This window comes from Trachurus trachurus (genome assembly GCF_905171665.1).
Source record: "Trachurus trachurus genome assembly, chromosome: 18".
NCBI classification, from domain to species: Eukaryota; Metazoa; Chordata; class Actinopteri; order Carangiformes; family Carangidae; genus Trachurus; species Trachurus trachurus.
The window spans coordinates 27,030,302-27,054,612 of NC_139909.1; the positions used below are offsets into that span (position 1 = coordinate 27,030,302).

The window sequence follows — 24,311 nt, forward strand, 5'->3', positions numbered from 1 at the left end:
AGATGAAGGCCTATTAGCTTAGCTCAAGAAAACGTAAAATGGCAGTGTCAGTGCTCGGCGCAGGGGATGAATATGTTAATACAGCAAGGGAGGTGCAGTGTCAACCCATTTTGAACCAACCCTGAAAAAAAGATGAGGGAAAAGGAAAGAAGTCATGTTAATGGGGACAACACAGGCGACAGGGGTTTAAGGGGTTTTGAAGAATTTGTCATTAGAATGTCTTCTTTTTTTTTTAGCTTTGATGAAAGGTTTTTGAATTAGATTAGGAAGGAATGTCTCATGACGTGACGAATGCTAATCCTTAAGAATGAATATTAATGTTGCCATCATACTGGCTCATGTCACTTTTCAACCCTTTTTCCTTTAGTTTCGACAGAGATGTGTGTGTATGTTGTTTGATTGAAATCTTTAGTGTTACTAGATAACACAATACCACATAGAACAAAGTCCAGACGACAAAATATTTTCCCTTTGGATGTGATTGCATTAGCAGACAAGAGCATGCATCAGCTTTCTCCGAAATGACTCCACATTCCTTGAAAGCCAAACCTAGAATGAGTCAGCTGAGAAAAGATTAATAAGTTGTGCCAAGATGGGCTTTAAAGTGCTTATTAACATGCATCAAGTCATTGTTGTACACTGAAGCCAAGGCATCCCATCTCTGTGTATTCATCTTTCCATCTCAGTGATTAAAATGTAAACCATAGCCCAGTGGGGGAATTTAAGTCAGTATGGCTGGTTGTTGTACAACACAGGGTTATACAAACTCCACCCGGCTGCTCCTTGTAGTGCCTTTTGTCAGTTGGTCTTCATGAGGACATCTAACATGCACTGGTGATGGTAGGCTGAAAGATTTACTGCTCCTTTGACATTATAAAAATCAATAGACTGGAATATCAATGCGAAACACTGAAGCCAGCCATTTTTTACTTGATTTTCGGTCATAGTGACTCCAACCAACGAAGGTTGTGTATGACTAAATAAGTTGTTTCCTGTAAGTGGTTTTAAACTGGTCAAACAGGCAATTTGCCTCAGTGTGAATACAGCAGAAATGTAAAGATGTCACTTTAGGTCACATTAGATTAATGAGTCTTTTGGTAAATTACTGACTGGAAATGAGTGCACTGAAATGAGGATTGAATTGATAACTGCAGACAACAAAAGCAACACTTTGAACCTCAGTTTGATTTGAATATAATGTTGAAATTTCTATTCAGCACACTGTAGAGTGTTCCCCTGCTCCAGTGAACATGTGTCCATGCACTCATCATGTGCCTGTGTTAAAGTGTTAAATGATTTTATTGATTGCATTGTGTTACGGGTTCGATAAAGGTTGATTCAGCGATGAGTGACTGTGTTCTATGCACATTTACTGATAACATTAATGCAAAGCAGCCCTTTGTCGGTGAGCTCGCAGAGTGAAGAGAGATGAACAGGTGCATCCATCAAAGACAGAGGCTGTGCTGCTTGTCCTTGCGTGCTCTTAGGCTTTAAGTGTAGCTCTGCAGGACCGTGGGGAGCCGGCAGAACTCGGCCCATACATTTTTCATGGACATTTCTCAAAATAAAGTCCTCTGCGCTTCTGAGCTGAGCGAATATCTAAGGCTGTTTTGCCAGTGCTGGGGGCTGGTTACCGTCCACTTATTCAACTTTAAAGTGGGGATAATTAAAGGCGTAGGTGTGTATGCATTTGTGCGTGTGTGCATAGGTGTTTATGTGTGTATTGCTTGTGTGTGTGCATTTGCGTGTGCGTGTGTGCGCTACTTTTACTTTCAGTGTGTTTGTCTTCATAGTGTTTTTCTATCTTAAACGCATTTCGCTCCTTCATTGCCCCCTTGCTCCTGCAGCATTTAATCTGTATTATGGCCAACCAGACAAACTTAAATTTGCTTTTAATGGACAGCTGTAATTAGACCACAGTGGAAACTGCTTATAGTGATCACAGTTACAGTGTAGATCAAAGAGCTTGGCACAGAATCATTCCTATATACAAAGGCTGTTTGTAAGCTGATAATTCACTTATAATACTTAAGTATTCTACTTGAAGGCTAAATGTTGTTTTTTATATATTACAGCCTATGAGAGAAAATATAAAGCAGTTGTAGCCTACAACTATGCTTTGGCTGTCCTAACTTATACAAATAAGGTTTATAGACTGCTCTCCTAACACCAGTTCAGTGTGTGTGTGTGTGTGTGCTCTCTCTGCCATCGTGGCTCAGGGAGTTATTTTGCCCCCTGTTCTTGCTCTGCTCACGTTTTGGGTCTTCTGCAGTGCATAATTACCATCGTAGCAGCAGCCATGTTACATGAGCAGAGTGTCATGCTTTCACCCTGACCGCTCAGAATGATTCAGAGAGGGCAGCGGCCTAGATTCATTTATATTCATGCAATGAATATACAATTTGATGATAATCTGTGTGAGAAATAAAGAAAAAGAAAATCATTAGTTTTAATAATCATCTTTTCATGTGTTTATACTGAGGAAATGTGATCCACTGGAAGCAGTTTCCATTTTATTATCTTCTGATGTTGTCTCTTCACCTGGTTGTGTCACAGGCTGTGATGATTTAATGCAACAGAACAGAAGTAGGTTTAGTTACTGCAAACATGGCAGGTTTCAAGGCAGCATGAAATGTGGGCAAGATTTTGAATGTCATCTCTGCAGTGGAAAAAAACCTGGATTATGTTTGTGGATGTCTGAGTATGTGTGTGGGAATGCATGTGTGTCTCTTGTAATAGTTTGATATTTTGGGAAATATGGTCTTTCGCTTTCTCGCACAGCGTTGGATGAGAAGAGTGATGCCACTGCTGCGTATCTGTTAAATAGGAAGCCAGGGCCAGGATGCAGTTCAGAAGCTCTAGTCGGCAGATTTCTTTATACCTTTGCACAGGGTCAGTTTCGCTGGATCCTCCTGCTTCTAATCTTTTTGCTGAGCTCAGCTGCCTGTCTCCTTTCTCAGCGGGAAAGTGAATAATTGTATTTCTTAAAATGTCAGATTAAATCCAAAAACCAAAGTATATTTACCATAACAATAAAAAGGGTCTGTTGAATCTTTTAATGTAAAAAAACAAGAACAAAAAAACAACACATATCTCATTTTGAATACCAATCAATGAATAAATGTACCCTATCGAACTAAATATCACCTGGATTTATCTTTTCTCTGTTTCTGTCTTCCTATCTCTCTTTCTTCTACTGTCCCCTCAGAATTTGCTGACTCTGGTGAGTTACTCCTCTAATTTCTGTACCCCTCCTCCCCCAAAACAAAACAAAATCTGTTTGTTCTCATTCCCACAGCCTGGAGGCAATCCTCTTGCCCGACCTGTCCCATATGTATACATTTCCTAAGTGCCGCTGTGCTGTATGTCAACTCTGTACTGTCCATCCCTGCAGACTCCTTCAAGTATCTCATTCTCTTCTGTGGATGTCTTATCTCCCTGGAAACCCTCTGTGACCATTTCTGCATTGTTTTCCCCATTATTCCTAATCCTCTCTCTCCTCTTATGAATTGCTTGTACTGTAGTTGTTGTAGCTCTGTGTTACGACTCTCTGAGAGACAGGTGGAGGCATAAAATGAGTGGCTTGTGTTTCCCTGTCACCTTTGACCTTCAGCTCCATGTTTTTGAGAATTCTGGAGGGTCATCAAATCGGCAGATTTTTTTCAGATAGGAATGATCATGTCCTTATTCTCTCAGCTGGTGAGCTTTGTGCTTGGTTCATGAATTTGTGTGCTGGGGAGATGGAGAAAAGATGTCAACTGCCTTCTTTGCATGCCCTTGAGCTTGACGGAGCAATTAATGGAGTGACATGGAGAGATGCAGTAGATGTTTATTCATCATCCAAATTTTGTCCTGTTCTTGTTAAAGTGAATGTCCTTCAGTTTAATAATAGGCCTTTAATCCTGCATGTTTTTTCATGGGAGAGAACATGGTAATGGTCTGGTACAGTTAGTTCCAGGTACAAGTGCTGCATCTCTTTTTCCATCAGCGTGGAGCTACAAACAATATCGCTTAGGAGTGGCATCAAATATTGAACTACAAAGAGAGATGGGAGGGAGAAGGACAGAGTGGCTCTCACTCTTCTGTCTGAGCCCTAAGTGGATGACTGAAACAAGCTTCCCAAAACAGCACTCAGAGCACAGGCTGTGTGCATGCCTTTGGCTCGAGCACGGCAGGAAGATTTGTCACCCCAAGATCTGAGCTCTGTGGTGACTCTGATAACCTGTATATGAGCACTTAACATTAAGTAAAGGTAAATTAATGACACTTATGCTTTCTTTTTTTTCAATAATCAAGATAAAAACAAAGTAGAGATCTTGCTATGCATTTCAAACACTGACAATGTCCTCATGTTTTTACATAACATCACTTCTGTGTGATGATGTAGCGCAGCACTATATAAATACGGTGGGACAGAGCAGCGATCTCATCAGACGCTTTCCTGCAGATCATTATCTCACTCAGATATACTGGAAAGATCGCTCACGGTGCCAATGTGGATTTGAACATCTTTGTTGACGTTAGTCCATTTTTATTGAGCAGACATTGTACGCAGGTCCTCCACAGGCTGGGCAGGGGGACAGGACAAGGTCATTCGGGGCAAACCATGATGCACCCATGTGGGAAGACGGTACGCTGACTGGGTAAACCGGTGAGGCAATAGGGGGCGTGGCCCACGCTTTCATTGGAGGGTGTTGACGCAGACACGGAGGGAAATACCCCAGGGGTAGCAGAAGGGTTTTATTAGTGTACTCATTTTGTGAGGTCTTCTGGAACACTGTAAATAAATCAGCAGTCTGTCTCTGTGGTGACCCCGGGCCCCATTGATCACATGGTTCAATAATGCACTCGCTGTCGCTGACCTCTGACCCATTGTGCAATGGAAATATCATTTCCATTAATGTACAGTAGATATATTATATTGACTGTCTGCTGTATATATTACAGTGTTATAGTATAACACTGTAATACTCTTATTTTTGTCCGTTACAGTTTAAAAGTGACACTGATGCAGAGATGAAATAGGCATATGTTTAAATGGAATCTTTATTGTTCTATATAGCTGATACAGTTATAGTTTACTGCATATTATTAAAGACAATGCAGACCTATAGGCACACAACCCCACATGACAACAAATTGTCTTTTTTCTATATAAACAAAGTGCTGTTAAAGCAGAAGTAAGCGATCCGGTGGTTTTGGCTATCTTTCTGTCAGCCGATGGAGTTAGCAGTCCCCGCCCTCGTCCCTACGTCACCACATTCACGCGCATCCCTTGGCTGCACACACAGAGAGGACCGCCCCTTTATGCCGTTCTCTCTCCTCATTGGATAAAGGTTGTAGGATACAAGGAAAGTTTTCTCCTCGGCTTACAGCAGAGCAGAGTGACTGACAGACCCGTGTTTCAGACCAAACACTCTATAGAAGTGATTGCTGTCGGAAGATAGAACTATTTAAGTAACTATTTTATATTAACACAAATATTCCGCTTACTTCTGCTTTAACTTTAGACTCTTCCAGTCTAACTGCCTTTTTAATGTTTGAATGTGCACAAGGATCTGTCTTTATTGAGCAGATACTGCCTTAAAACCAGCCCCCCCCTCGGCATTTTGTTTTGATAGATAATCACACCTACAGTATGTTATGTAACTGTGACCAGCCAACCAGAGTCATTAACCCATCATCCCTTCAACCACTAAATACACCAACACACTCACTCACTCACTCACACGTCACACTATCCCCCCCCCTCCCCTCCCCTCCCGCGCCCTCTGAGCCACCCTGTGTCGGGTGGGTGAAAGAATCAATGTTAAAAGCCTTTTTGCCTCTGCACAGACTGTGAATTTCCCTGACACCCCAACCCCCAGCAGACAGAGCAGGCATGCACACACACGCTCTTGCACACGGCCCACCAGAGGTTTAGAGGTCACACCACAAGGACAAGAGGCCCCCTGGTAAACAACAACAAGCCTCTCCGTCTCTCCGGCTGCAGAGGGCCAACAGACGACGACCGCGCAAGTGGTGATTGTGTCGGGGGGTTAACAGCCGTCACAGTTAGCCCGAGTCAGAGGCCGGCCTCGCAGTGATAGTGCACTTCAAACCCAAATGGCCTAATCGTATGGGATTGAGGCACTTGTGTGGGAGTGCAGCAGATGAGCAAGACACTCCGCAATGGGGTGTGTTTTCATCTCATTAGATTGTGTTTTCAGGGCTGCCAAGTCTCGCATTTGGCATGAGATTCTCACCATAATCCTCTCACATGTGAGTGGAGTGGTCGCCCACTGTTGGATATTAGTGAGCGCATGTGGGCTTGTGGGTGTGGACATACAGTATACACTGTATTGTACACCTACTACATTTACAAATCTAGAAATCTCTTGTGACCTAGATTACGAAAGACATTAAATTTGTTCAACTTTTGTTTAATAAGTCTGAGAGCAGCGAAGAAATGACATACACATGTAGCACAATATCCACAACTTGAGAGGAGCTTGATTTAAAAGTCAAATGTTTTACGATTTATACACTTAAATATGGCGTTTTGTTAAAATTGATTTTTTTTCTGAGAAACCTTCTCGTGCTCCATCATCAAGATTATCCACCTCGGTGAGTTTTCATGTGTGTTTGAAATGAGGAACCATTTTATCGAGGTAAAAAGGAAGCTCACCAAGAGTGGATATCAAGATGAAAATGTTTATTATTATTCCGCCTCCACAGGTCCATCCACTTAGCACAAATTACAGTGAGGATTTCGTGATGTGTGTGTGGTTTTACCACGCTGCCCATTAAAGTCTTCTTTGAGCTTTCACTGCTATAATTCACAGAACATCCTATCAGCCATCTTCATAGGAACTATTTCTTTGGTCAAAGAGTAGCTCTAAAGAAAGCTAATCTGTGGGGATGTTGGTAGTGTCCCATCACTTCCATTGTGTCGAGGTGGAGACAGAAATCTCAGAGACAGATATATGAAAACTTGAGCTAATACGCTGAAGTGAACAAAACAACTTGCATGAACTGATCCTGTAAAGTGGGCTCTGTATTTTACAGTACACCTGTTGGTTATTAATAATAATTTATATAATGATGATAATAAGACTTTCATGACCAAAAAGTGGTTGGTGTAGAGAACTGGAGATTTCCCCTGTCAAAGCTGTGAGCCACTTTTGTAAGTGCAGTGTTGGAGGATGAGTTGTGTGGTCTGGTATCTTTGGTTCTGCTGCTTTATGTTCAGCTGTTGCTGCAGGTTTGAATTCCTGGCTAATTCATCATGCAGATGTGCTGACTTTCTATTTGCTGTAGCGCGAAGAACTGCTACAGTAAGGGAATCGAATTAATTGTTTGGGTTTCATTGTGGAAATAAAATGTTGACTCATCAAGCCTTTGAATAAGCTTGCGTGCAGAGGAGAGGAGGACTCATCATTTTGTTGCATGTTGACCCAGTAAAAATTCTTCTGACTTTCCTGTTCTATTTGTTTTTGAATATACCATTGTATGAACCTTTTTTATTTTATTGTTGTTGTTGTTGTTGTTGTTGTTGTTTTTTAATAGTAGTGTATCAACCGCCCCCTTCCCCTCCCCCTTTCTCGCAAATCCTCTTTACTAGCTGGAGCCTGTGCCATTGGCAGACTCTTTATCAGACTGAATTACTGTAAGACTATAATGTATTTGTACTTGTAATTCAATCCTTGCTGCTTTGTTTTGCACTTCTGCCGTGATGACTCTGAGAGACTCCGTCTTTCTGTGTGTCACCTTGTGCCTGTGTGAGTGTTTGTACAGTATGTGATGTAGAACCAGCAGACCTGTCTTTGTTCTGTCATGTTCACTCTTTTCCTTTTCTCTGTGTGTCCGTTGCCTTACCCTTGTCTTTTGCTGTGATGTTGTAGAGCTTGGGACTTATGGGAAACTAAAATATTATCACTCAATGACTGAGGAAGGTAAGCCTAAAAGTTTTCACTACTTGATTCTTTGAGTCAGCCTCCGTCATCCCTTTTTGGTTTTTCTCCATCTCGATCATGAAACGGCATCCTAACCCCATTTTATTGGTTGGCTTGTGACATACAATTTGCACACTTATGTTTTGTTTTGTTTTTGATTTTGATAACCTCTCCGAGATTTCACTGACATAAGTGCAAATCATACCATTTTTAAAAAAAAGATTTACGTTGTGCTCTCATTTTTATTTTTTGTTTATTTTTCTTATTTCAGCCCTCAGAATATGTACATACATATTGTGTGTTACTGTGTGTAGTGTTTTTATGGATTTTTATTCAATTTACTAACAAGATATTTTTGAAAAAAAATAATGTTGATGCTTCCACCACTGCTTCTTTGGATTTTTGGTCAAATTATAAGACATTTACTCTTCTTTATGCTGGCTGGTAAAACCACACACAGACAGATGCAAAGCATACCATCCCTGCCCCACGCCCTCACACTGAGAAAACTCAAGGCACAAGTTATTCCTTTTTTCTGTTTTTGCTTCCTTTCTTTGGCCCTGTTACCCATCTGCGTCTCAGAGAAATACATCATTCATGCCTCAGCGCTCACTTGGAGGTTCCACTTGCACCAGCAGCGGGTGCACACACGTAAGACTTACGCTGCTGAATTTGGCAAACTGGAGTGACTCATCCACCCAGTGGTTGTGTAACAGGCAGAGCTGACAGGGAAAATGAGCAGCTGTGTAAGACGGCAAGGGAAGGGCCGGACTTGGTTATTCTTAAATGCAAATTGTGTGGTTTTGACAATGTTTGCACCTAAAATGGACCTGGCAGGATTTTTTTTTTTACAATGCTGCACAGACTCAACACAGCCACTTAATCAAGAAAAACTTGATGTTAATTGTTTTTTTTTGTTTTTTTTTAACGTTAAAGCTTTTCTTTGAATGGAAGCATTTGTGCCTTTTTTTAGGTGCTGACTTTGATTAATGCACATGTGAGGTTGTGATGAGCTTCTTCCCTTTTTGTTTGCCCTTACAACTAAAACATTATGACATTTGCCCGAGGCAAAATACAGGAGCTAATACTTGATTAGTTAATGAGTTAATACTTGCCATGGCTAGCCTTAGTTAAAGCTAAAACTTTACAAATTCAGTTTTGATTACCATGTCTGCTAGTCTACAAATTAAAAAAACAAAGTGAGGCAAAATGGAGAAAGAAAAATGTCCAAACTCAGGCTAAAGCTAACTAGCTTAGCAGGGTTCATAGTCTAGTAGAACAGTGAAATGGTGTAGATGTGTTAATTTTAAAATCACACATCTAAATGTATTAAATTGTAAATTATACTTATACTACTTATCATAGATTTAAGCTTATAGGCTTGGGTAAATACTCCATATTTTCGTTGGTGATAATGGGTAAAATGAGCTCTGCCTTAGGCTGCTGGGTCTTTGTAGACATTTTTTCACAGCAAGTTGAAACTTCATCAGATGGGTTTCTTCAGCACTTAAGACTTGCCAACAGCAGAAAGCCCAATAGTGTACACCCACATTCAACACACGACTACACACAACTAACTGACAATGGCCACTGAAGGTGAGTGATGTCCAGGCAGTGGAGCCTGTGAAGACGTCTCGTGAAAATGTACAGTACAGTGTGTGTTTGTGTGTGTGTGCGTGTGTGTGTGTGAAAAAGAGAGGGGAGTGGGGAGGGGCTGCTTGTTGCCCAACAACAGGAAGACAAAGTGAGAGAAAGATGGCGTTTGTCTAAGATAGATGAGTGAGAAAAATCCAAGCCATGGAGAAATGTAGAGTGAGAAAGAGGAGGCGGGAGGAAGGCCGGCAGTGACTTGGGGTGGTTAATGATTTTGCCAGAAGGTCACAGACAGTGTTGACATGGCTGGGTGGAGTATATATTGATGCGTCACTGTGTCAAGCACTGACAAATCAGCCATGCCCTCTAAAAATGAAAAAAAAAAAAAAAAAAAAATCTTTCAGATTGATTGCAGTGGACTGATTGGGACTAGGCAGGACATGCAAAGACTGACACGCACAGGAAGTGAGTGAAATTAAATATGGATATATGACGGTAATGGGGTTAATGATGTGCACAAGGCTTTACAACAAAAGAACTTGATAGATGAGTCAGAATTTCTGACACTGTTAAATGTTAAATGAAAACACCCTTAACAGTTACAACTGCTGCAACTGTCCAGCCTGCACAGTCCGCAAATCTTAGAATCTAATATACATCACAAGGAAACTTGAAAATCTGCACTAGATGATTTTGGTTCATTTTGATTGATGTTTCTTCTTGTCTCGGTATCCTATTGTTGTTTTTGTGTGCGTGTTGTTGGGGGATTTCACAGACACTATTGCCTTGCGTGTGCCTTTATTTATAATGTCAAAAGGGCACGCTGCTTACGTAAACCACAATGTTGTGTTGTTCAATTGATGACTGGTTTCAATTCAGTGTACTGCATCACAGCATCATCTCTCCTGTATGACGGAAGTTATGAAAACTGCAGTGTTTTTGTTCCTGAGGCTTTGCATACAGCTAATGTGCCATAAAACAGATGAGGTTTATGAAGCTAAACAAGTTCATAAAATACACTAACGATTAAATACATGAATTCCAGCTATCGATTAACTGTTTTAATTTGTGTATGATGTTTTATATGCAGTTTGCAGCCAAACCACCGAGTGCTTTTAGTTCCCTGCTACCTTCTGACATCTCTTGTGAGCTTTTGATCTGAGAACTGCACAAGAACAGGAGTGTATCTGACCTCCAGAAGGCAGATCTCTTCACAAGAGATCCTCTCCCTGCTGGCTTTGCCTCCACCAAGGACCAGGACATTGCAGGATCATCAATATATGATATGCTATGTCATATTGACTGTTGATTTTGTTTGAATGGCAGTTTTGTGTACAGCCAGTGCCCCGCCTGTACTGTGCTTTTTGAAATGTGACCTCTCTGGGGTCAAAGGTGACAGCGAAGGAGCTCTGACCGGGATGAGGCCTTGAGATGCTGCGGTGTGGAGCACTTTCTTCTCTGTTTGACCACTGTGGCGATTTTTTTGCAGGTAAATTTCGAGAGAAGGCATCCATCCTTCACAAGATCGCCAAAAAGAAATGCCAAGTGGAGGACAGCGAGAAGGCCAATGGAGTCGCAAGCCGTTCAGGTACAGAGCTCTTGGCTACATTTATGTTCCTCAGATGTGAAGGGGATAGTTTGACTTTTTGGGAAGTATTTGCTTTATTGCTGAGGGTTGGATGATTAATACCTGTATTGTGTCTGTACTTTGTATATGAAGATCCCACCAACAGCCAGTTAGTTAATATAGCATAGAGACACAGAGAAGATACAGGGGGAAACAGTTAGCCTAGCTCTGTGTAAAGGAAACACAACTAAGCAGCACTAATTAACACATATGTTAAACTGAAGTGTGAAACACAAGACAGAAGAAAGTCAATTTTGTTTCCAGAAGCCCTTAATTAATATAATCTAAAATGATAAACTGTCCCCTTAATTAAATATTAGATTATTATTCACAGAGATCAGTTTCCAGATGATAAAAGTTAATGACGAGGCATTACCTGGCTTAATATTCCTTATATTAGTGGTTAGGTTTGTCCACTAAAATAGTTAATGAGCATCACATCCAGTGTTCAACAAGCATGACATTATCAAGAACAGCCAAATTGATTGCAAGTGTTGTCTTCAAGCTGTATTTAAATCAATCACAGTCACTGGCAAGTGTTATTTATGTGTTTTTCACTTCAAAGAGGACTGGACCAAAGGATACACAGGGGGCCAGAGGAAGCTCTTTCATGGCAACAGCGTAGCCAGAGCAGCCAAATCAAAGCGAGACATAGATGTTTATCAACAAGGCCAAATTATGCTAACGGAACCATATTAACATATTACCATCTTAATCAAAAGGCATAACTGGTCTTTCAGGCCTCACATATCTTAAATTTAAAAGATCCGCTGTCAGAATAGTGTAGTCTATTCCGCATGTGATTAGATTCATATCCCATATTATCTGTAATATCGCAGCATCCAAAGCAAAGGAGTGAGGTCATGTGTTGGATGATAGTTGTATCGAGTCACATTATCTACCTGTGAATCTTTCTAATTGTGTGACAACCACACTCGGATTAAGGCAATTTCCATGGCAATTATAGTTTTATCACCTGATTACATGGCTTTCGGCTCTTTGTATTTTAATAAGAGCTGTTAACTAAGTCTGGCCTCAAATGAAATGGAGTCATATCAGCCACCAGAAATGATGAGTGAGAGGGATGATGGTAAGCCTCAGACGTGAACCTTTACACTCAGACATGTTCTGATCATCAGATGCAATTTAAAAAAAAGAAGAAAAAAAAAGAACCTCCAATCATGGATATTGCTCATTTTGTCATATCTTTATTTTGTTACAACTCATTACAAATGTGAATGGAACAGACATGATGTGCACTCCATCAGCACTGAATGTTTCCATTAATAGTCACTAAATTGAGCAAAATCATAATAACAGACTGTATCCAGCCACTAAATTAGTCAATTAATGAATAAACTAATAAAGTGAAACATAAAAGTAAAGTATTTTGAGACGGTTCGTGTCCTGAGGGTCGATATGTGTTAAGTGCTCAACTGCTGCACGTCACTCTCATGTCTATTTGGAGCAAATTCCTCTTAATTCTTTTCCTTTTAATTATTCTTCCAATGTCCCACAGATAAGAACCTTCCTAACAGCTCCAGTGTGGAAGTGGAAGTGACACCGCCCATGAATGGAACAGCAGGGCAAGAAGGGGAGACGGTAAGGAATCATTAGACAGGAACACGTACACTCCATGCTTTCTGTTTTCAACCCAAAATATACAACAACAAATGGGGTTGTTGTGAGAAGGCAACACAACTGAGGGACTGATATCGAAGTCAGAGGCATTTATGAATTTTTTATGGCTCTCATCTGTGTCTGTGTTTCACCTTGAGTGTGATTGATGCAAAGGTTGTGCTGACTATGGCACAGGTCACTACTGCTGATAATTTCCCAGCATGCACCGGGGCAAATTCCTCCATCTTCAGCCAGACCTGCCAAAGAGCCGCCTACTCCCACTGAGTTCTGTAATCACACTCCTCACTCACCTGCTGCTCCCTGCCGCTGGGCGCTCGAAACAGACACACGCGCCCACATGGCCCAACACAAACACACACACGGCCTTTGACGTACAGCCAGGCACACACAGTCTCAGAACGGCACCTGAAGCTGTCGTGCCGGCATGAGCGATGAGGGTGGGACGCAGCGACCTGCCGGGCCAGCAGACGGTCCTGAGGCAAGAGGGCAGCGATTCAAAGTGGCACGCTGAGACGGCAGCAGAGAGCAGCAGGCGCGGTGCTCATTCTCACTCGTTACATCGCCACGACCTAGAATAACCCCGAGACCAACAGGACCCTGCCACAGGGTGGAAAGCTGCATTTTAAATCTTCAGGTCTGACATAATGTAGTTTTAAGTACTGTGTACAGTCAACAATAATTTTTCTGCTGTGATTTAATTTTAATTATTGGTCAGTAATAGATGGTAAATTATACATAGATGCATCAGTCAAGTGGGTTTTGCCTCCTTTGCTCATCACATTTTGGTGGTCAAAGCTGAAGGTCACGGCGACCTCTCTCAACAAGATATACACTGCTCAAAAAAATAAAGGGAACACTTAAACAACACATCTTAGATCTCAATTAATGAAATATTGCAGTTTAAAATCGTTATTCAATATATAGTAGAGTGTGTTGAGAACAAAATAACATAAAAATGATCAATGTAAATCTAAATTATCATCCCAGGCTGATTTCATACGGGTGTGATATACTTGGAGTTACAATGTGTTGTTGAAGTGTTCCCTTTTATTTTTTTGAGCAGTGTTTAATGCATGAAAGGAATTTCCTCCTCTTTCACTTGCATCAATATTAGCACAAACGTTGGACAAAAGGATGAACTGATAAGGTTTTGGAGGTCAAAGGTCAATGTCACTGTGACCTCACCATAACGCAAGAATCCATACATCAATTGTACTGTTACTGACACTGTTATCAACACAAATGTCTTTATGTTGTTTATTTTTTCCTTGTAATGAATATAAGTTGAAGTTGAATTGCTGGGATGCACAAGTGCTGCCTCATTTTTAATCATTATTTGAAATGATTTTTGTCTTGCATGGTGGTTTTTTCAACTTCAGAGTTATAAGGAACAGGATTTTCCCAATGATACTTCCTCAAGGCCCAAAACTAAGTTCATAGACTGTTCTCTGGGTTAATCTGATACCATTTGCCTCAATTCAAGCTACTGCTCTATATTATTATTCCTTATTCACATGATCTTGTGTTGCAGGCATTTGTAAAGGCTTTGAAAATAATGTGGCCAGTAGCTTTTTATACAAAGGCCTCCACAATTCTACAGGGACCGGTTTTAAAGGTGCACGACCCACCTTTGAATCAAAGCCCAGTCTATGAATACGATTTTTCTAGTACACTCTGTTGTCGGAACCAAAAATTCTTCAGAGTAAAACCTTTGTGCACTTACTCTGTAACACTGCAGATTTACTCCAGCACTTTGACATCCAGCTCTCCTCCTGACTAACCCACAGCGCTCTATAGACACAGTGGTCTATAAATACAAAGCTGTGAACCCATATAGGAGGATCTCAGAATAGTGTTCACAAGAAACAGCTAAAGACGAGTTCTGACTTGCAACATGGCCATGTGTGTATTGATCTATTCCACTGCACCGAGTTGTTTTCAGATTGATCTCACATCTTAGGTTAATAATAGTCTTTTCTGATAAAAGTGTCATCACTCCCCTGAAGCTGAAAATATTTGTGTCTGTAAAAACAAAGTAGCAATGCCGACCATTTTTAGACTTGCTCCAAGAGGTGAAAGTGGAAAAAAGGTAGATGAACAGAGAAACACCTTTTTCAGGTGGTGATTCACAGAATTTGGAAGAGCTGAATGCTTATTGGCATGCCAAATTCTCACTCAATGCTATTTTTAGAGGTCTGTCCCACAGTGCACCTGTCTGTGTCAGCCAGGAAGTAGCTGGAAACAGCTCACACCTTTATATGCCGCCAGAGGCCCCGTCATACTAATTGTTCAATTCCTCCTGGATGCCTTGGCAACCAAGATTGGGGAATAAGGGGATAGTTAAGGTCAAATTAAAATCTGCAGCAGACTTCCAGCACAATTTTCCAGCTCCATTTTTTCGTTGTTAAAACCCCTGAGAGCTGTGCTTACAGAAATGATCGTATATTGTCACATTTCCCAAAACAGCAGAAATTAAAGGGTTTATTTTTAATATAAGTGAATGATGAGCACATTCAGTCTGTGACTCACAGCAAAATTCCCTTTCAACACACGTTTTGAATATTTATGAGAGTGTAAAGCTCCTGTAATCATTCCTTTAAATAACATAGTGGGAAACTAAAGGAAATCGTAACTGACAGGGTCTTATGACTCATCCTCCCGGATTTGAAAACGTGTGTATGATGTGTTTATCCCTCTTTTATGCGTTTGCTTTTCTTTTAGTAAATGGCAGGAGAATTTCACATGCAGATGGAGCCAAAAACTGAATAAAGTAAAAAAGATGAAACTGTCATGAGAAAAATGTGACAAGTCTATCAGAAAACTATGAAAAGAAACAAGTCTAGTTCGAATGATACAGTTCATATTTTTTTCCACAAAGACAAATACTTAAAGGATCCAACTGTTAATTGTGTGCATCCTGGAGCAACGTGGCCTCAGCTCACCTCACTGCTGCGTGACCAGCATAGACATACTGAGAAAGTGTATCATTTATGTCATTTTAGACAGGTAGCTGCTTCTGTTCATTCCATGTTACTAAAAGGTGACTTCAGGTTAGCTGCCTCCCTCTTTGGATATTTTTTTTAGCCATTTGTACCACTTGTCACATTGTTGCCTCACACCAGGTGCTGGCATAAACGCTTCCCTCAGGGAGGAAAAAATAAAAAATAAAGCAAATGTCACGCCTCCCCTTGCAGCTCTGTGGTGCCTGGTAAAAGTCAGTGCCTTTAAGCTTGGAGTTGGCACTGTTGCCAACTGAGGCACCACAGGGCAGGAAGGGCCCCCAAGGGGCTGGCATTTGGGAACCAAGTCAGAGCAGAGAGCACCAGCTCTATGGGATATTTTAGCACAGAAAGCAAGTAAAGCAGATCATAAATAAATAGACAACATAAATAGACTCACGGTGTGGTTTAGGCCTCACCTGCATGCAGCCCCAATATGCATGACAGAGCTGCAGGGCAAACTGCAATATAATGCAGCTTTTCCTGCTATAAGAAGCTTTTGTTGTCATTCATATCTGTGTCAGGAAGTAGTAACACTAATTAAAACCTCATATCTTTACGCACTGAACTAGGTTCAGAATCGATCTTCACACAGCCTCAGGTTTTTGGTTTTGGGCCTCTTAACAGACAACAATGCAGCCATCTGGATATGGAGAGGAGGAGGAATCAGGATGCTGAACATAAGTGATGCATGCACTGTCTTTTGTTTGGCAGCTCTGATTACCAAGGTTACCAGGCAATACTCAACAGCAGTATCTGTCACAGCAGGATAAGCTCCATATGATTCATGACTCGTGCAGTTAGCCATCTTTAAAGAATGTGTTTTACTCTCTGGGCTTTGCTGTCACAATTAAAGCTGTTTAGACTTCAATAATTTTCTTGATAAAATGATTATTTACTGAGCAACATCTGTGTGACTTTTGGTTTTCCTCCTACTGTATGTCTTTTGCTCTGTTTTGCTGCTTGTTTTGTTTTTTCTCGCTTTGCTAGCGTCACCCTGAAAAGGACAAGAGACTGATTCTAGGTCATCAGTGTGTTCTGCTGAGATCTGCATGTGTGGACCTGTTCTCCGCAGGTCCCCACGGCTCCTTAGCATCCTGTATAATTGGATACAAAGGGACCCAAGACGTCTTTCCACTCTCAGTAGGCTTTGTTTGTTGCGCCATTAAAGTTTAGTCTGCTTTTGCATAAGTAGGCACAAAGTCAAACAGGTGAATGAAAAGATCATTTGGTTCTCTTCCCGTCTGCCTTACCCTGTGACAGCTTTTGAGTCTGATCCAGTGATGTGACAGTCTTCGGCTCACTTGGCATTCCAGTGGCAGGCCCGATCAGACCCTGGGGGTCTGCCGGTGCAGCCAGAATCAGCCGTCAGTAGTGATGAGCCCCTGATGACTGGAGAGGCAGAGCCCTTCAGGCTCGCTGCAATCTCCCAAATCACAGTCATCAGACTCCTCTGTCTTAAGGTCACAGCACAGCGAAGGCACGTGCACAACGAGGCCCTGCCATCAATTTCTGCAGACCTCTGTGCTGCCTTCTCTCCCTAGAAGAGCTCTTGCTGCCTGACTCTCTGAATAGCTGCTGTGGAGAGGTGTATCCCAGTGGGACGACTTATCAAGCTAAACAGACACTTGGATCGTAATGAATTTTTCAGACAGTCTTGTAGGTACACACAAAAAGCATGACTCAGCGTAGTGGTGCTCAGTGCTTTGCCTAAAATGGATATTTTGTCCAATATGGTAAATCAAACGATGTAGACACTTATACATGACACCCAGGCCTAAAATAACTAAAAGTTCATGTTCTGATGAATCTTTGTAACCTTTATATCCTGTCCTCCTTTCTTCTCTCTCTGCCTTCCTCTCAGGCTGAGGATGAGGAGGAGGAGGACCAGCCTCTGAGCCTGTCCTGGCCAGAATCCGCCCGCAAGCGCTTCACCTACCTCCTCATCATGCCCATCGTCCTCCCCCTGTGGCTAACGCTGCCCGACGTCAGGAAACAGGTGTGTGTTGTGTGTCACTGGTTTTATCTGGGTGTCCTAAGTGTGCGTTCCCCGCTGAATTCACTTTCTGTCTCGTCTTTCAGTCGGCAAAGAAATTCTTCCCCATCACCTTCCTGGGAGCCATCTGCTGGATCGCAGCCTTCTCATACCTGATGGTGTGGTGGGCTCACCAGGTACAAAGTTACTTCTTAAGGACATGGTGGTGTTGTAAACATGAGTTAAAGCTGTGTGATGGTGACAGCAGCCCGACAACATGATCTAAGTGTAAAACAAAGCAAGACGCAGCCACGTTTTCTCCTGATTTCCTGTCCTTGACATTTAAAATGAAACCACTCATAAATAACTACAACTGTCTTATTCACAACAGAGAGACTGTCAGATCTGTACTTTTGTCACCTCCATCAGCTCCCACGCTTCACAAGAAAATTAAAAATAGCCAGAACAAAAGATTAGGTTTTATTTACCCCAAAGCTTAGTTTCCTTTTTTTTTTTCCTTTTTTGCAGGTTGGAGATACCATTGGGATTACAGAGGAGATTATGGGCCTGACTATATTAGCAGCTGGAACCTCCATCCCTGACCTCATCACCAGTGTTATCGTGGCACGCAAGGGGCTGGGTGATATGGCTGTATCCAGCTCCGTCGGCTCCAACATCTTCGACATCACTGTTGGGTGCGCCATCCGAGCATGATCTGAGCCTGGTTACGGCTGAATGTTTGATTTGTAGTTTTTAAAGGAACCACTGAGACAGAGCGACAGTTTTTACTTTGTCTGCACTCAGAACAGCATCATTTGTGCAAGCATGATAGATAAGTTATGAATGATCTGGCTATATAGTGCCTTATTATAAACCATAAAACCATTTGTTTTGGTTTTTGATTCCAAAGATAGACCCAGTAAATCCTGCTTCATCAGTGCAGCAATGTGAGAAAGCAGACTGTTGTAGCTCAGCACAAACATGGTACTCAGCTTCCAATTTGCTGTTTGATTTGGTTTTCTCAGAATGACAGATTTCTTGTGGTCCCATTCTGTGCAATATAATTAGCACATTAGATAATTCTCTAGTGATAAACCAGAAAATAATGTCTTAAAAGAATAGTTCACTCAAAATTGAAATTCTCTGAGTTACAGGGGGTCTCGGCGTAGCAGTGCATGTCCATATAACAGTTGCAAATGGATACCAACTGTCTTCGTAACAAAAAGACACACCAAAAAACATCCAAATACCTCCATGCTGCTCGTATGTAATGTCCGTCTTGTATTGAAGCCCCGAAATGCGAAATTGTTCCGAAAAAAATCTCGCAAGATTTGCGCCGACGTCAGTGCGATTACTGACGATCTCGCGAGATTTGGACGAACCGGGAAGAGAAGCTTCCGTTACAAACAAGCTTGAAATATAGACTTATTTAATTTTTTTCGGAACAATTTCGTATTTCGGGGCTTCAATACAAGAGGGACATTACATACGAGCAGCATGGAGGTATTTGGATGTTTTTTGGTGTGTCTTTTTGTTACGAAGACAGTTGGTATCCATTTGCAACCGTTATATGGACATGCACTGCTACGCCGAGACCCCCTGTAACTCAAAGAAGCCACGGAGGACTCTGAAACTTCTCCCAGCCCTTAGTCCACATGAGGGTGAGTAGAGTGAAATTTCAATTTTGAGTGAACTATTCCTTTAATATAATAGTGATGTACTGACACTTAAGAGAGAGCAGTTGTTGGCAGCTGACAGGTCTACGTTGCTGAATGGTTAAAACATGTGTTTGTGCGTTTGCAGACTGCCGTTCCCCTGGCTCCTCTGGTCCTTCTTCAACGGCATGAGCTCGGTGAAAGTCAGCTCCAACGGCCTCTTCTGCGCCATCGTGCTCCTCTTCCTCATGCTCATCTTCGTCATCATCTCCATCGCTGCCTGCAAATGGCGGATGAGCAAGCTGCTCGGCTTCATCATGTTCATGCTGTACTTTGTCTTCCTAGTGGTCAGCGTCTTGCTGGAGGACAAGGCCATTTCCTGTCCGGTCACCGTTTGAGGGCCTTTGAGTACCTACTTCCTCTTTCCTCTCCCCTGTCACCACCACCACCACCACCACTACTTCAACCATCCTTATCGTCTGCCATCGCTCTCACCTGACCTTTGTGATCCTTCAACCCAGGAATAAAAGAAGATCTGGACGAAAGAAAAATATAAAAATATGAAAAAAAAGAGGAATCTACCAATGTTTTCAGTGAGCAGGTGGTGGCGGGGAGCAGTTAAACCAATAAGGGCACAAGACTTTGGCTTGGCTGGAGAAGCTTAGGCCAAACCTGAGTGGATTTTTAATTTATGATTATTATTTAACTGGCAGGTGAGGGGAGTTATAGGTGTATCAGCCAAATATAGAAACATTATGCATGCCATTAGTGTCACTAGAAGAGCTGAAATCAAGACTACTCCAGGTTGAGGATGATGATGACCTCCTGTGAACTTTGGGGGTAAAAAACAAACCTTAAGAAGAAACGCTGAATAAAACTCTTAATAAATGCAGTGACTGAAATTGCGAGCATATTAAAGCATATTTGAACTAGTTCAACAGACTCAGATGCTGTCGCCAAGAGCGAAGAGGAATTTGCAGCCGGGGGAAAGGCAGACTGTGTGGATGAAGATTTTGTTCCCAACCTGTTTCCTGTCTGACGATATTGAGCGAAAAAGATTCTCCTGTGAGCTTCGCATCTGAGCAACAAGGGATCACCGTTCTTGAAAGACTCTGGCTGGGCTGAAAAATTCTTCAGTGTTGTTTCTTTTTTTCTTTTTTTTTTCTGTGAATTCATCTGTGCCCAGTCTGAGTGACGGGTTTAAACTTCCCCTCTCCGCTGCCAGTTTTTTCACCGCTGAATGTTTCTTCAAAGGATTCTTTTTTCCTTTTTTTTAATTTTTGGATTCATTTTCATTTAATATAAAAAAAGTAGCATTAGATGTACTGTAGCAGTATTAGTTGGTGTAGAGTCCTCTTGACAATCTGCTCCTCTGTTTTTTTTCTTTTGCCACTGAACACATCTTCTAATTGTACAGACGTTTTCATGCTTCACATGCACCGACTGATAATGGTAAGAAAAAAAGCAGCCTAACTGAAGTTTAGCCTCAAAATATATGCTAGCCTTCAATATCTTTCACTGGTTGGGGAAAAAAAGCATGAGTAATGTATGGCTCATTAAAGTTCCATAATGAAGTCAATGTCAAAATAATACATTTGAAAAGAACTTAACAGTGTTAAAGCGTCATGGTTGATTTAGATTAGTCAATGTGTAGTGCTTTGTTCACAGTAGAACTGGGCTCAACTCACCGGCTAGTCAAGCTCCTGGGGTAGTAGATTCAAGGAGTCAACTGCATGTTAAAAAACACTTGGAGGTGAATAATACCAATCAACATTTAAGAGGTTGTATACCAAAATGTTTTCAAACATGTTTCATAACTTCTTAATGCAAACCCGTGCTCAGTCTCTATGTAGGAAATGTCAACATGTATAGTCGATGATATCTATCAAACTTGTGCAATTTCTTTTCAAATCAAAGGTGCTTTTGTGTGCATGTGTGCAAACTGCGTTTGAAGTCATCACACAATGACCATTCCTTGAATTAATCTATAAATAGAGGTTATACTACCAGTATTTTGCAACTAACTGCAAAAGAAAATATACACCAGTGTGTGTTTTATACTGGAACTAGAAATCATAATCACAATCTCTCTTTAAGCTACATAGAATGTGGAAACCACAGATTTAACAGCAATATACCGTGTGTGTCACAGTTGAGAATTGCACCCCCTCCATGCGTCTGTCCCCCACTGTCTCCCTTGTCTATCGTGGTCCAAAACCCCCACAAGCGTAAAAAACAAAAAAACACACAAAAAAACAACAGGACTAATTCTCCTAAAACTAACCTACAGCCCCTTCCTGTTAGAGCTGGCCACAAACACTCGCTTTACCTCAACACAGCCACTGTACAGCAGCTTATTAGGAATTAACTGTAAAATAATAGTAAATAGATTCTCCGAATGTGTGAGGAAAACTGCATGCAAGGGATATGGGCTGGTTACCCACTGACTGTACAGCTGAGCTTCACTTTTATGCATCGATTCAGAGAAGAACACCAAGAACTCACTGGTTTTGCTTTGTAAATACAAAGTCCTGTTTTTTGCAATAACCAAATGGTTCACACATGTATTTCATTCACTTTTATTTATTTTCCTCTTTTTTTTTTGCAATAGTGGATGGAAACAGACATTGATACAGTATACTGGTTGCCCCTTATTATGATATTACTGATGCAAAACAAGAGCATTTATTTTTAGACCACTCAACATCTGATTAGCATACATTAAACTGAACATGCCTGTTCAGTTCAGTTCAGTTGAGTTGCAGTTTCCGGGAAGAAAACATAGGCTTGAAACACCACATTGCCTCCATGGATTCAACACATGTAGGACTTAGTGATATAGCCGCAGTGGTTTCTGACAAAGCAAACTGGCATGTTAACTTGCTGTGTGGAGTGTGCTCTCATATTGTACATTTCCAAAACCAAGATTCAAAGATTCAATTTTCACTCTATGGTGACTCATATTCCTTGTGCCCACACACTCTCCTGAACCTTTAGTCTCTACCTGCCCCTCTCTTTGTAACAACAGTTTAACATTTTTAGGAAATGCATTTATTCACTTGGTTGCCACAGGTGTGGGGAGAGGATACCACTCACGACTGTCCAGTAGATATGAAGCAGCTCGCGACAGTGGTGTAAATCTTTTCATCTAACTCAAGAAAGTGAATAAGCACATTAACCAAAATATCACTTATACTACTACAGTCACACGTGCATACTACTAGCTATGCACTTCCATTCCTAAATATCTATTTTCTTTCTCCACAGTTCCCACAATGTTTATTTGTGTGAGCGTATGAATGGTGAGAATGAAAATCCAAAAAGCAAAGAAAGAGAGCGGGGGTTGGCACGCAAGCTTGGCATCGAAAGTGGTTTCCAGGGTAAGCCACCATGAAAGTTGACCACTAATGAACATTCTTGCACTGTAAATGTTTTATTTTCTTGGTGTTAATGTAAGATTTATTTAAGGTGTACATATATACAGATACAAATTAACCATATAATCTATATGTGTAAAAGAAATATGTCTCTTTATGTAAAAACACAAAGTATATAATAAAACAAATAAAGATGATAATTCAAATATGCAACAAGGTGTTTACTGGTTTTACATCACTGTCAGTACTCATACATATGTAAGAATATATTTTTTTTTTACAGTTTTGCCATCTTTAATCTCCCTATAGTATTTCTGAATGGGGGGTTAAACTGTTGTTAAGGCTATACCAGGTGCCCATACTGTATTTGTAAACATGTTTTTGTAAATATATAAGTGTATATATTAACAGCTATCATTTGCTCGGGTGCAATTGGATACAATAACAATTATACTATATAATGTACAGGGCCGTTGTATAGGGGAGAAAGGTGATGATAATTCTAGGGGCCCAGCGCCCAGTGGGGCCCACAAAAACCCCAGTAGTCTAATCTTTGTATGACTGAATTATTCTGCATAAGACCCTGACTAATACTCATAGTACACTGTAAAAACTCAACATCTTTCCAAGAATATTTGTCTTATTTCTTGTCCAAATGTCTAATTTCTAGTCAAAGCTAATCTCTTTCCACTTAAAATAAGACTCATAACATAAAAATGAACTTGTTTTTAGATCATTTTCACTTGTTTCAAACTAATTTTCACTTGAAATAAGTAGAAAAATCTGCCAGTGAAAGCTTTGTAATAATTTGTGCTTGTAATAAGGAAGAAAAACTTGTTCCACTATTTTTTCTACTTATTCCAAGTGAAAATATGCTTGAAAGAAGTAAAAAGTGTCTAAAAACAAGCTACTTTTAATATGATGTGTCTTATTTTAAGTAGCCTATAATGATATTTGTTTTGACTAGAAATGACATTTTGACTAGAAATAAGATATTCTTGGTAAGATACTTGGGTTTTTGCAGTGTAATGCTGCATTAGCATCAAAACAAGGTAGGCTAAATAAAAAATGATAATACGTAGTCTAAGAAAAAAAACTGGAAAAGTTAGGCAGAGGGGCCCACTTTAGTATTCTTTAAGGGGGCCCAGAATTCCTAGCAATGGCCCTGATAATGTATAATGGGAAATAATTTTAATTTAACATGTGATAAGTGTTTTAGTGTGCATGAGCAGTTATAGTTTATAGATCCATTAACAAACACTTAAAAGCACCCAATCAGTGGACTGGAGTATCATCTACCATCTATAAAGGGTAAACAGCCTCTTGAAGCTGCTAAATGAATGTTGCACTTTCATTTGTCTCATCTACTTCAGCATTTAATTGTGTATCAGACTATTTCCACTGGTAGTAAAGATTAAAACACAGGCACACTGGAACAGTACATGGACAAAAGGTGTGTGTAGTCAGAACCAACACGCACAGGACACCCACTTAGCTAAATCTTGGTTAA

General features: G+C 40.9%; 1 protein-coding gene across 1 annotated transcript in view; it reads left to right on the forward strand.

The window, feature by feature from the left end:
• Positions 1–19,822, forward strand: part of LOC311001575 (solute carrier family 24 member 2) — a gene marked incomplete at both ends in the record, with an annotated part of 38,572 nt that extends 18,750 nt beyond the window's left edge. Inside the window, 8 exons of the mRNA XM_083992659.1 lie at positions 3,209–3,223; positions 7,884–7,934; positions 11,017–11,115; positions 12,674–12,756; positions 17,659–17,793; positions 17,877–17,966; positions 18,298–18,464; positions 19,573–19,822. Of these exons, the coding sequence (XP_083848785.1) occupies positions 3,209–3,223; positions 7,884–7,934; positions 11,017–11,115; positions 12,674–12,756; positions 17,659–17,793; positions 17,877–17,966; positions 18,298–18,464; positions 19,573–19,822 (890 nt within the window). The remainder of the gene's footprint in view (positions 1–3,208; positions 3,224–7,883; positions 7,935–11,016; positions 11,116–12,673; positions 12,757–17,658; positions 17,794–17,876; positions 17,967–18,297; positions 18,465–19,572) is intronic.
• Positions 19,823–24,311: the final 4,489 nt, after the last annotated feature.